Source organism: Strongylocentrotus purpuratus, unplaced genomic scaffold (assembly GCF_000002235.5).
Source record: "Strongylocentrotus purpuratus isolate Spur 01 unplaced genomic scaffold, Spur_5.0 spur5_scaffold_16, whole genome shotgun sequence".
Lineage (NCBI taxonomy): Eukaryota > Metazoa > Echinodermata > Echinoidea > Camarodonta > Strongylocentrotidae > Strongylocentrotus > Strongylocentrotus purpuratus.
Window position 1 is genome coordinate 16,622,301 of NW_022145601.1, and position 13,442 is coordinate 16,635,742.

Below are 13,442 nucleotides of genomic sequence, written 5' to 3' on the forward strand. Positions count from 1 at the left end.
TAAATTTTAAATCGATTTCAAGCATAGACCTCATCCTGTCAGTCAACATTTACATTTGCCCTATCCTGGATTTTATGAAGCTCATCTCAATTTTATGTATCTATATATATATACATGTGCATGCACATCGAAATAACAAACAAAAAATAAAGACAATAATAATTTAGACTTTTTCACATAAACAGCAATCAGTCGGAAATTGATTTTTTAATGGCATTTATACTACCAATTTTTACAAGGATGTGAATAAATGGAATTTTTCTAATCAGTGAAAATTTGATTATTCTGACCAAGAGTATTCTGTTGATTAGTTTTAAATTTCAATGAAGGTGTGTGATACCTTTAGAGTGATTTTTTTTTTTTTTTTTTTTTACATATCCCTTGTATTAAAAGAAAAGGCCAAAAAAGAAGGACTTTCGAATTAGACTCTATGTGAACAAACATATTAAAATGCATGGAGTACTTTAGGTAGATTCCTTATATAACACTGATACCCGTAGTTGGAGGGGAAACAAGCACTTGGTCTGTGCTATTAGCAGATCAAGATTGAGATAAGAATAACTGTACTAAGCAAACAAAATTGGCACATTGTATTTAAATTGTTATGTCACGTAAAAGAATCATAACTGCAGAACTTGTGGAATTTGTATGCTGAGTAAACATTTCATTTGGGTATCATACTGTCCGAAATGCATATTGTGACATTAATAATGTTGTTAAAGTACACAGGTGTCTCATTAGATTATTTGATATAATGAATACAATTAAAATTTCACTCTTGCAAAGCAGCTCGTTTCACCATTACCAAATCTGCCACAACCCAGCTAAAATGCTACTATATAGAAATCGTAGATTTTGTCACGATAGCACGCTGGAAAGATGCAAAATCTGTAAAGTTCTAAAAGAAGTGTAACAAAAAGTTCAAGGTTCTAGGTGCAGTCGTTATCTCTGCACCCTAGTCATCAAGAAGAACTCGGAGAGGGCCGAGAAGCTCGTGCAATATCTTTCACCTGGTCTTCAAATGAAGGACATAATTATTTAAAGCAGTCTACACATTGGAATGATTTCTTTAAAGGCACACTGTCCTACTTGTATCTACTTGCACCCTCTATATAGAAAACTTCCCCAATCGGTGCCTGTTGGTCCCCCATGATCCTCTTTTTCTTAATGTAATGAGAGCTGAGTTAAAGATAACCTTGAGTTCTGGTAAAAATGAAAATGGATTCTCACAGAATCTAACGAAACTTACACTGAATGTTCAAGATTACAAATAAATGTCACGTGCCAAACAATTTTGGAAGAAAATGTATACTGGCTGAGTAATGAGCATAGAAAGATAAAGAAATCAGGGTAGTACTAGCCCCGACACCATGTGTGTTGTCCCATATACATCTTTCTGTGTAAGTGATTGTTACTTTACCAAGACTCTGCCAAATTTATGATGATTTTGATGACTCCAGAACCTTGCATTACACACCATTACTTACATGCTATATGATCAACTTTTCTGATCCATTCCACACCTTTTCTTTTACAATGCAATCGCATTACCAGAACTCAAGTTTATCTTTAATAAGATAGCCACCTGTCACAGTGACCTCTGTGGAATAAGTCTTAAAATAGAAGGAATAAAGAAAAATTTTAAAAAATCAGATTTTCCTTTTTGTATGGATACATAATTATGCAAACAGTACATATTTAAAGTGATATATTTTTTTGAAGTGATATTTCTTTTGTAAATTAAAGAATGTCCAACACGCCATGCATACATTTTATGTTTTTCGTAATTTGTACCGGCAGCAAAATGTTGGGACTTTCTCCACCTAATCCTAGATCTTTCAATGCAACGGGGAGGTATTTCACCCAGATAAGGTTATCTTAATCTTCTTATATGGGATGAAATAGAGTGCCATGTGATATTACCCTCATCCTTGTGTTTCTAGAATCATCCTGTGCAAGTAGTAATGAAGTCTCTGTCTTTACCAATAACATTAACACTACTAGCAGCCATGTCACTGGAAACTGAGATTGAGGAGATACAGAATCAATTTATTTTTTATCAGCGAAGTTTAGGATTTAATTCGATGACATACGTAATGCGAAAAATGATAACTCACTATATTAGTTTTCCTATCATTTTACAGGGAATATCTAGAAAAAAGTAGTTGTCTGGAGGTAGTTATCCGGGGGGGGGGAATTGTTTTATATAGGGGGTACTCGTCCTAGAGGGTGGTTGCCCTATAGGCGTTAATTGTCCTAGGGGGTAATTGTCATAGAGGGTGGTTATCCGGGGTGGTTGTCCAGGGGGGTAGGTGTCCTAGAACCTGCCTTTATATACAACATGTTGCTAAAGCAGGTTTGAAAGTGCAAAACAAACACACACATGTTACACAACACACACACCCCATATGCACTTTTTTAAAGGTATTGCAAAGTTTTGGGAAATTTTGAAAATTGGATTGATAGTAATTATTTAAAATGTTGATATATTTGGATGCCCCTGTGGATGTATTATAAGCACTAGAAAAATTAGCCTCTAAAACACTTCTGCGTTCGAGAAATTGAATAATAAAAAATTTACCGGTGCTCCGGGTAAATTTTAAACATTTCAAATAGCAACTATAAGGCAATTCAATGGTAGCTGCAACCATGAAAATCTCAGAATATGCAGTTCTAATATATAATTTCCAAATGAGAATAGCAAATCGGTCAAATGTACTAAAAACATTCTTATGAAGCTAAATAAATATCAGTCTTGAGAGGGCGCTATCAGGCGCGGATCCAGGATTTCTTAGGGGGGGGGGGGGGCCCACTTTTTTTTTGGTCCCCCCAAAAATCGCAACGACTTAGCCAGCTGCTGAATAAGCGGAAGGGGGGGGGGGGGGGAGATGACACCTTTTTTTGTTTTTGGGTCTCGAAATTTAAAAATTTGACATTTTGTTCCGTTAGGTCAGCCATTGGCATAGTTTAAAAAAAAAAAATTAAATTAAAAAATAAATAAATAAATAAAAAAACATCACAAAAAAGGGGGGGGGGGGATGCTATACAATACACACATAAAAAACCGAAGAGGGGTACGTGCCTGCTCGTCTAAATACAGTTTTCCCCTCCCGCGCAAAGCTCGGAAGCTTCTACGTTTCATTAAATCATTAGAGAAAGAAGACGATTCGTTGTACCGTTCTCAACTCTTAAACCTCGTCTGAATTTAGTTCCTCCCCCCATCCGCGTGCGCGAAGCGCGGAAGCTTTTACGTTTCATTAAATCATTAGAGAAAGAAGACGATTCGTTGTACCCTTCTCGACTCTTAATCCTTGTCTAAATTCAGTTACCCCACCTCCTGCACGAAGCGCGGAAGCTTTGACGTTTAATTTAATTATTAGAGAAACAAGACGATTCGTTGTACCGTTCTCGAAAATAATCCTCGTCTGAATTCAATTGCCTCCCCCCCATCCGCGCGCGCGAAGCGCGGAAGCTTTGACATTTAATTTAATTATTAGAGATACAAGACGATTCGTTGTACCGTTCTCGAAAATAATCCTCGTCTGAATACAGTTCCCCCCCTCCGCGCAAAGCGCGGAAGCTTTTACGTTTCATTAAATCATCAGAGAAAGAAGGCGATTCGTTGTTCCGTCTCCGACTCTTAATCCTTGTCTGAATTTCAAAAATGTTTATTGCCTGCTCCTTTTCCTTCATACGTCTTTTTCCTTTTCTCTCCTCTCTTTTTTTGGCCGGCGTTTTTTTTTTTTTTTTTTGAGGAGGGGGGGGGGGGGGGGGGCGCCCCCACTGCCCCCTGGCTACGCGCCTGCGATCAGATGAACATCTTTTGATACCTTGTCCGCCCCCGGAAACTCATGGGTCGAAGGCAAATCACGGTCAGATAAGCATCCAGGGGCCCGCCTCAGGGCCCCTGGTGGAGTCGAGGGTGCGGAAACCCCTGAATCTCGGGGGTTTCAGGCATTTGATTACGGTCAGATGAACATATGTGACACTGGCAGGACACTGATTGGCGTGAGGTCCAGCGGGCGGAGCCCCCCAGAAGCCCAGGGGTTTTAAGCATTACATTACCGTCAGATAAGCATCCAGTGGGGGCCAGGGGGTAGAGCCCCCGGAAGCTCAGGGGTTTAGGCATTTGATTACGGTCAGATGAACATATTTTTATACTTTATTTGTGACACTGGCAGGACACTAATTGGCGTGAGGTCCAGCGGGCGGAGCCCCCAGAAGATAAAGGGTTTTAGGCACTAAATTGCAGTCAGATGAGTATCAAGGGGCCTGCCCAAGGGCCCTTGGTTGGGTCCTGGGGCAGAGCCCCCGGAAGCTCAGGGGTTTTAAGCGTTTATTTACGGTCAGATGAGCAATCTTTGCCCGGCCCCCCCACTCAGTGTTATTTAGGGTAAGCATATGCTCATACCCTCTTTTTGAAAGCACCCCCTATCTGAGGACTGCCAACATTTCCGAACCCCCCTTTCGCGGGCTTTTCACGGGCTTTTCCTGCCTTGGAGACCCCCCTAAATCAGGAAAAATGCTCAATGTACCCCCCTAAATTCGGAATATTTTCTCAGGAGTCCAAAGAGATGAGAGAACAACAGAAAAACACCCCCTTTTTAAAGAAATTTCCGAGTGAAAATTCAAATACACCCCTTTATTTACAATTCTCGGGCCGGACTTTGTCGCACGAAAAGTACCCCTTTACCGGACATTTTGGCAACACGCATGCGGTCATTCCGACCTGTTAGTGGGGGGGGGGGGGGGGGGGCGGGAATCTTTGATACCTTATTTTGTTGTGACATTGGTTGTTAACTATTCTTTCTTTCTTGCTCTCTTTCTTTCTATTTCTCTTTAAAATGCTTTCCAAAAAAAATTGGGGGGGGGGGGGGGGGGGGAGCTGGGGGCTCCCGATCCCCGCCGTTCCGCGGGCCCCTATCCCACTTCTTGAATAGCAACGTAACAAGACCCTGCCTTTGGGAAGAAGATAAATTTTGCTTGTGATACCCCTCATTTAAACTTGCAATAACCAAATCTTTAATTTCTAACCAAAAAACCTTGTAGAACTCAGCACTAAGACCATCACTTCCAGGGGCTTTGTTATTACCCAAATATTACAATGCGTCTTCACATTCCTTGTCACTTAGCAACCCTTCACACTTCGATGCCTCTTCATCGGTCAGAGTACTAATGATTAAATCTTTAAAATATTTATCAACATGAACATTCGTGCATTCCTTAACATACACTTTTTCAAAATATTCATGAATTTCCTGTAGAACTGTTTCATCATCCTTAATAATTTTTCTTCATTCACATATAAAATACCGTCCTTAAGGTTTTAGAGTTGTGGTAAAATGTCAAATTAAGAGTCTGTGCTTGCAGACTAGTCTGTGTCATCGGGTCAATGGAAACGAGACCGGAACAGGTCCGGAATACAGCTCATTCATAAGCATGATAATAGAAGCAAACAGTAATTGCTGTCTTGCTTGATACGTGATGTGTTCGCAGCTAGCTTGGTATAGCAAAAGGTGTATTTTTCTTCACTGACATGCGAGGTTGACAGCAGCCATGTGGACTTTACTTTCCATGTTATTGACACAGTCGACGGAAACAGTCGTCCTTTTTGTTTTGTCTACCGTGCTCACTTCGCTTCTCATTGCAAGGTGCAGGTCGACTTCGGGTACAACTTGCTCAACGCATCCTCCCGGTCCGTGGGCATGGCCGATTTTAGGGCACCTTCCGTCCATACTCCCCGGCGGACAGCCGCATCAGGCTCTTGCTCGTTTCGCCGATAGATATGGACCGGTTATAGGAATTAGTCTAGGGCCGGGTCCAAAGACTGTCGTGTTGACTAGTCTGGCCGTTGTAAAGGAGGTTCTTGTTAAAAACGCTGACAGCGCTTCTGATAGACGGATACCGCCACTAATAGGTCTGGCATTTTCAACTAAAGGTGAGCAGTTCTATAAGTATAATTATACTTAGACTAGTATAAACGATCCATCTGTCGATCTGTTCGCCGTATATGGTGTATTATGCAAATAAGATAGTTGTGACACAAACACGCCGCGCACGTACGGTCAAAAAACAATTGGGGACCAGTTGGAATCAACTGGTACTGGTACCAGTTGATTCCAGTTAAGTGAACTGGTTTCAATATGGAAATTGGTAGTGGAATCAACTGGAATCAGCTGGTAGTACTGGTACCAGTTGGAAAACCAGTTGTCAACTAGTACCAGTTAGGACCAGTTAAAACCACCAGTTGGGAACTGGTACCAGTTGATTCCAGTTAAGTGAACTGGTTTCATTATGGAAATTGGTATAGTAAAATCAACTGGTACTAGTACCAGTTGAAATCAAATGGAATCAACTTGTACTGCATTGTACCAGTTGGAATACCAGTTGTCAACTGGTACTGAAAACCAGTTATTGCCAGTTGATTATTCAGTAGCGACTATCATTCAACAATCAATAATCAATATTATATGGCATCTGGCCACCAACTAAATGAAATGTTGTATATACTCTTGCAATTGCCCCATCACAAAGTTCATTTGAAGTGAATTGCAGTAGAGTCTAATGCTAATTAAAGAATTGAGAGATCGTGTATACATATATACAAAATTATACATGTTTTGACTGGTTATTAATTACATATATCTTTATATCTATTTGTACGTCTTAAATTAGATGTAAAACATGATCAGACATATATCATATATTTCTCAATAATTGACTAAGAAAACATAAATCACAAAATTGATGTGCATTGTCACATTTGCTTGACAGATCATGATAATTATATTTTCTGTGAAAATATGCAAATTAAGCATGAATATGCACACGGTACAATGAACTGGTTTTCAACTGGTATTATACTGGTTTCAACTGGTAAATCAACTGGAAATCATCTACTGGTTTCAACTGGTAATTCAACTGGTAATCATCTATTGGTTTTCAACTGGTAAATCAACTGGAAATCATCTACTGGTTGCAACTGGTAACTCAACTGATAATCATCTATTGGTTTTCAACTGGTAAATCAACTGGTAATCATCTACTGGTTTCAACTGGCAATTCAACTGGTAATCATCTATTGGTTTTCAACTGGCAAATCATCTACTGGTTCCAACTGGTAATCATTCTATTGGTTTTCAACTGGTAAATCATCTGGTAATCATCTACTGGTTTCAACTGGTAATTCAACTGGTAATGTACTAGTTTTCAACTGGTAATCATCTACTGATTTCAACTGGTAATTCAACTGGTAATCATCTATTGGTTTTCAACTGTTAATCATCTACTGGTTTTCAACTGGTATCTACTGGTTGTTTTCAGCATGTCAGTAGAGTCAACGTGTTTTAACTGGGATATACTGGAAGTTTACCAGTAACTGTTGTATTAACTGGTTTCAACTGGGAGGGGGGGGGGGGGGGGGGGGGGGGGGGGGAGGCAGTGAGCACTACAAGCCTCCCCGAAATTTGAAAATCGCGTCGGCCAATATTTCGCTCAGACTCGCCCCTGGCAATGCTACAATTACATAAAGATGGTGTTGTATGATTTGTTTGAAGTATATTACAGAGAACAAACGACCGCTAGTCTTTAATTATTTTATAACTCATTAAAGTTGCACTGTAAGTAAGTTGCACATGAGGTTCTTTTCGATTGCGTTATTATCTGAGCGGGCAGTTAGCATCTATTGGTAAGGGGTCACTCAAAAAGGGCGCGCCAGAGACCACGATAGTTCTAGAATCTAGACGCAATACTACGTCAGCAAAATGATGCCTCGTGTGGATCTCAATGCGATAATTTCTCATTTCTGTTTTAAATTGTTATAGGTAGCGTGATATGGGAAAATGGAGACAAATGGAAGTCTAGTCGACGGACTACGCTTACGGCATTTCGGAAAAGTCTTAGTTCACCGTCAACTTTGGGTGCGACGGTGAAAAGTTCCTGGCAGCATCTACGCGTCTCACTACAAAGCCTCAATGGTCAGCACTGCAACCCAAGATCAGAAATCACCTCGGCGATTGCCGAAATCATCTCTTCTCTGTGTTTCGGACATTGCGTCGATGTCCGCTCCGACCCTAAGATAGCTGATATTATGCAAGCCCAGCATAATATATCGAGGGGCCTGTCGGGCATATCTCTTGGGCATATTTTTCCACATCTCTATCACACACCGCTGTACAGTAAACTCCGCAGGGACATAGAGCAGTACACTCAGTTCATGAGAGAAGTTGTCAAAGATCACAAGTTGAGACTGGTAGGGAATGACGACGGAAAATGCAAAGATGGGAATCGTAAGGAATATATTACTGATGTGACAGATTGCTACCTACAGCAGACACAACATGGCGGGAAAGTAGCTGTGGAGGAAGAAGACGTCTGGAGAGTGATGTTTGACCTGATGGGGGCCGGAACAGAGACAACTTCAGAAACCCTTCTTTGGGGCATCCTCTACCTCTGTCTTTTCCCGGATGTCCAGCGTCAGGTGACCATTTTACGTTTTTAGAAAGCAATATAATTGGACTGCGTTTTCACAGCTGTAGTGGTGGTGGTGGTGGTGGTGGTGGGGGTGGGGGGGGGGGGTACAGACTAGCTAATACGATTCGCACGTCCTTCTTACGATCCCTCATGGGTACCTTGCCCCCTCCTCAAAACATAATCACCTCTTGCAAGAGTCCTTGAGGTAAACTCATAACCACCGCGCAAGTGCCTTGCATGCAACTGCCGTGCAATGTCTTTCGTCTCGGTATGGCTGTGTACTAGCTGCGCCATGCGTAGCCTGGGCGATGCTTGCGAGAAGCATTTGAGATGCTAGCAAAGACGTAAAACGGCTGCATGTTTCACGAGAGATTTTTTTGTTTTCGGACTTGTCGAAAAAGCTCCTGCAGACCCACAAGGATTCTTTACGAAATCCGTCGTAGAGCAGTCGCGCAGAGAGGTGCACGGCCGGCGATAGCTCTATTGGCGAATTTCCTGCACAGCATTGATTGAGCAGGAAATAATGCCTCGTGTGCCAATTTATGTGGACACTGGTACATGAGGCGTTATTTTGCTGACCGTAGAACTGCGTCTGTGACTGGTGCGTTTTTTGAAGTTTGACCCGCCATGTTAGACTCTGACTCTTAGTTTCTGAGGGCATGCCAATTCAGTTTTCTCTTGCTCAAGAAAACTTGTTGTAAACCGAATTGCCTGTAATGTTATGTCGTACAAACTTGTACCCTTCTTAGGTGCACTCGGAGATTGACGAGAACATGGCTCTATACGGTCCCGATGACGTCATAAATTACGACCAACGCAAATCTCTGCCGTACACGCAAGCAACGATACTGGAATTACTTCGATGCGCGTGCGTCGCACCGCTATCTTTACCACGCGTTACCACGAGGGATCTCACCGTCTTGGGTTATTCCATTCCAAGAGGGACGGAGATTTGGGTGAACGAGTGGGCTATCAACAGGGACCGGAACGTCTGGAATAAACCGCACGATTTCAATCCGGCTAGATTTCTAGACGACTCTGGCCGAGTTGACCCCAAATTGAAAGAATCAATTATTTCTTTTGGAGAAGGTAGGTCTACACGTAGCATTAACAGAAGGAAACGAGTTGAATTACTATTTAAAAAAAAACTCTGGTTATAATCTTAAACAAACCCAAGAACGAAGTATAACATTCAAGAGAATTTAGTTCTGTATCCAGACCCCTATATTAGTATATATAGTATGATGATTATACTGCCCTTGCCATTTTTTCGCACAATGATTTAAATAGGTATGCATTATTTACCTAGGTGTAAGCCTACGTACGAGCTGTCATTTTCTATTCATCCTCAATTTTTCATTCTTTGACTAAAAAAGCAAGTCACCCAGAAAGGGCTCCAGATTTTAAAGTTACAAAGCTAAAAAAAGAGATAAGTAAATAAATGTTCTATATAGCACTGGACTGTACGGGACTTAAACAGTGATGTCGGGAGCGGATACAGGATTCTTAAAGCTTTATCTGCCGTAGTTTACAGGAGGGATTAGACCTCCCTGCAAGGTCACTGGACAGGTGGTTATCTCATCAACTAAGCTCTCAGTTAACATAAGAAGAAGAGGATCATGGGGGACCAATGGTCACCGATTAGGCATTGTTTGTTATATAGAGGGCGCAAGTAGCTACAAGTAGTGCAGGGGGCCTTTAAAGAGAGGGGGCACAATATTTGTGAACTCCGCTCCAAGCAAGAAAGAAAGAAAAATGAGAGGAATCATCTTGAAGTTTTACTATTTAAAGAAGATAATGACCGGGGAATTATGGGCCAGGACACGACGTAGACTTCAGTACTGTAGGAAATATGGATGCTCATCGGGTTTTCAACCCCTCCAGTGTAGATCCTTGAAACACGTTAGTCTCTTTGCCAATCCGCCGGGATTGAGAAGTCCATCTTTTCCCAGGGGCCCCACTCACAAGCATAGCTTTTTTGGTTTCAATTTGGATCATGTTTGTTCTTCATGATTGCTATGTCTGGTGTTTAAAAAAAATGAACTGAACTGAACCGATATGAAAAAGGGAAAGGGAATAATTGTGTGTGACTTTGTTTATCTCTGTTTTTTTTTTTTTATATACTAGGGAGGCGAATGTGTCTCGGACGATGCCTTGCCGAACATATGTTGTTTGTGTTCTTCACCAATCTAGTACGATGGTTTACTTTTCGGCTGCCCGAGGACTGCCGAGAAACTCCGAACGTAAACGAAGGCAACTTCGGACTCACGTACAGCCCACCACAATTTGACGTCATCATAACGCCGAGGGTATTCGGAAATTGAAATTCGCCGATCTTGTCTTTGACTTTCCCCCTTTCTCTTTTATCATATTTTCCCTCTAATGTTTTTATTTCATAATGTTATTACTTTATTTCCCTTGCGCCGTTGTCACAGCTATGAACATATTACATATAAGCTAACATTGTGCACTAAATTTGACTACAATTGATACAAATGATACTAAGTAAACATTAAGTGTTTAGCTAAATATATTTATATGTATATTATTTCCCGGTACTGTGCGGCTGCAATTTAAGTTTTTTTTAATGTTTTTATTTCCCGCTATATACTTCAACAGATCTATGCACGATTTTAACTATATCTAAAGGTTTTAGAATTTTGCAGAAAATAAATACAGGTCCCACACTCGGGAATACTTCAAGGTAAAGACCAGTATTGGAAACGCCCCAATTTCAAAAAAATGAAATGGAAGCTCTTATTACCAATCATGTGAAAGAATATGTTTTGACTAACACATGATGATAAAAATTTTGCCGGGAAACCGCCTACTAATTGATATTTTTGGTAAATTAGTTTATCTACATGGTCTGTGAGAGATAAACGCACGTGTCGCGCACGTGTGCGTATAGTCCCATATACATCTTTCTGTGTACAGTGCTTTAACTTTACGAAGACTGGGCCAAATTTCTTATCATGTTGATGATTCCAGAACCTTGTAGTACACACCAATACTTATATGCTAGATGATCAACCTTTTCTGATCGATTCCACAACGTTTCTTTCACTATGCAATCGCATGACCATAACTGGTCTTTACCTTTAAGATTAATTATGACAGATAAACACAAGTGAATTTTTTTAATTTCATTTTTTAATTAAGGGACGTTTACCCTTTCAAAGAAAGGTATGGTAAGGTAAGTTAATTCATCAACATATCACAGCTAAAGGATGAATTGCATGCACGATTTACAAATATTTGATTAAAAACATCATATTTATACATGCTGTTTAATATTTAACAATAATTCAAGATCATAAAAAAGTTATTTTACTGCATAAAAAACCATTGTGAACATATGGATATGAAAACCAATTGATGAATATCAGGCAAAGGTAAAACGCAGAAAGGTAAGCAATTAGAAGTAAAGGATAATGGGGAGCCAGAAAATAGAGAGAAAAGGGAAGGAACGTTGACGGAGAACGGAGAGAGAGAGAGAGAGATATTGAGAGTGAGAATGATAGAGTGAGAGAGGAAGAGGAACACGAACAAAGAGCTGGTATTACACAATACAAATTAAAAATGTGATTGAAAAAAGTTATTTCATCCAAGTTAGTGGAAATGCATTTAAAACAAATTGGATTCTACAAAAGTAATTATGAGGGGGGAAATGCATTTCTGCATTCATAGAGAGCAAGCATCTTTAGTTCACTATTTTGTGTGCTTTAAAACTCTCTTAATGTTTCCAATTATTTGAAATATATAAATGAAAGAAAAGTGCATCGTTGGATATTCAAGCAATTAGCGATATGCGGATCAAATACATGATCGAAAGACAATAATTATCATATGAAACAAAGAACATTTACTGATCTCTGCGAAATTTTCATCGTGTAACAGTAATTAACCATAATGCCAAGTAATAGAATCAATTAAATCATATTGCTGTACTTATTCTCTATCAATTTTTTTCAACTATTTGAAGTATTTAATTAATGAGAAGATTATTGTGGGATATTGCAGGACAATTAGCACTATATGCTGATAAATTATATAAACTGAAAGCAATACTTGCCAGATTAAAGAGAGAACCATTCACTGAGAGCGAGAGACATTCACGCCAGGTAACACTATGAACATGACGGACAAAGAAAGAGGACAAAATAAAATGTTTCTTTGTCTACCTGAGGAACTGTATATTTTGTCCTCTATGTCCGTCATATTCATAGTGTAAAATAATAACGTGTTTTCGAAATGAAAAACACAGCGGATTCGAAGACAGAAAAAAATGGTAAACATCAAGTTCAAGGTCCCAATGGTAATATTCATAGTTTCAATAGGCCCCCTACTTTAATTTACAAACTTTAAAAAGTTAATTAGAATTAAAAAAACACATAATTATCATAATCATCTGCAGTGAAGTTCTTTCCCCTTTGACATTACTATTTTAGTAATTACTTCAAACATTTATATCGTATAATCTTGAATTTGGTGATCTAAAATTCGATTTTATTAGCCTAAGACGGCTACGGCTACGATCTATGGAGTACAAGATTAGGGACTTTTAGATTCTGCACGACGAGAACGTGGACTGCCCCTTTAAGGCAATGTGACGTCCTTTTAAGGCACTGACAGTGAGCACATTTTTTTTTTTTTGGTCCTTGAAAATTGAACCCCCCCCAAAAGGTAAAAAATCATGTTTTTTTACTTTTTTTTCTTCTCCCCTGGATCCGCCACTGTGTCGACGTGCAAATCTAAAAGTCCCTATTTTAGAGCGTCGGAGCTACCGTACTGTGAGCCAATGCCTTCGACTATATGGAGTCCCCGAGACTTCCAAAGAGATACCGATAAGGTTGTCTAGCTGGGCATCGCCGCGAAGATGGGACTCATTCTTGATCCTCGCGATATCCACAGAAGACACATGATCCATCCCAGAATGATGACTGCACCATCTTCATCAAAGCCTCCTC

General features: G+C 40.0%; 1 protein-coding gene across 1 annotated transcript; it reads left to right on the top strand.

The window, feature by feature from the left end:
- The first annotated feature begins 5,443 nt into the window (after positions 1–5,443).
- On the top strand, positions 5,444–11,207 carry LOC591751 (cytochrome P450 2U1). The gene is made up of 4 exons (XM_011685497.2): positions 5,444–5,938; positions 7,824–8,479; positions 9,222–9,561; positions 10,600–11,207. Exons 1-4 carry the CDS (start codon positions 5,557–5,559, stop codon positions 10,794–10,796), a joined length of 1,575 nt encoding a protein of 524 aa, XP_011683799.2. The 5' UTR covers positions 5,444–5,556; the 3' UTR covers positions 10,797–11,207.
- The last annotated feature ends 2,235 nt before the right edge of the window (positions 11,208–13,442 follow it).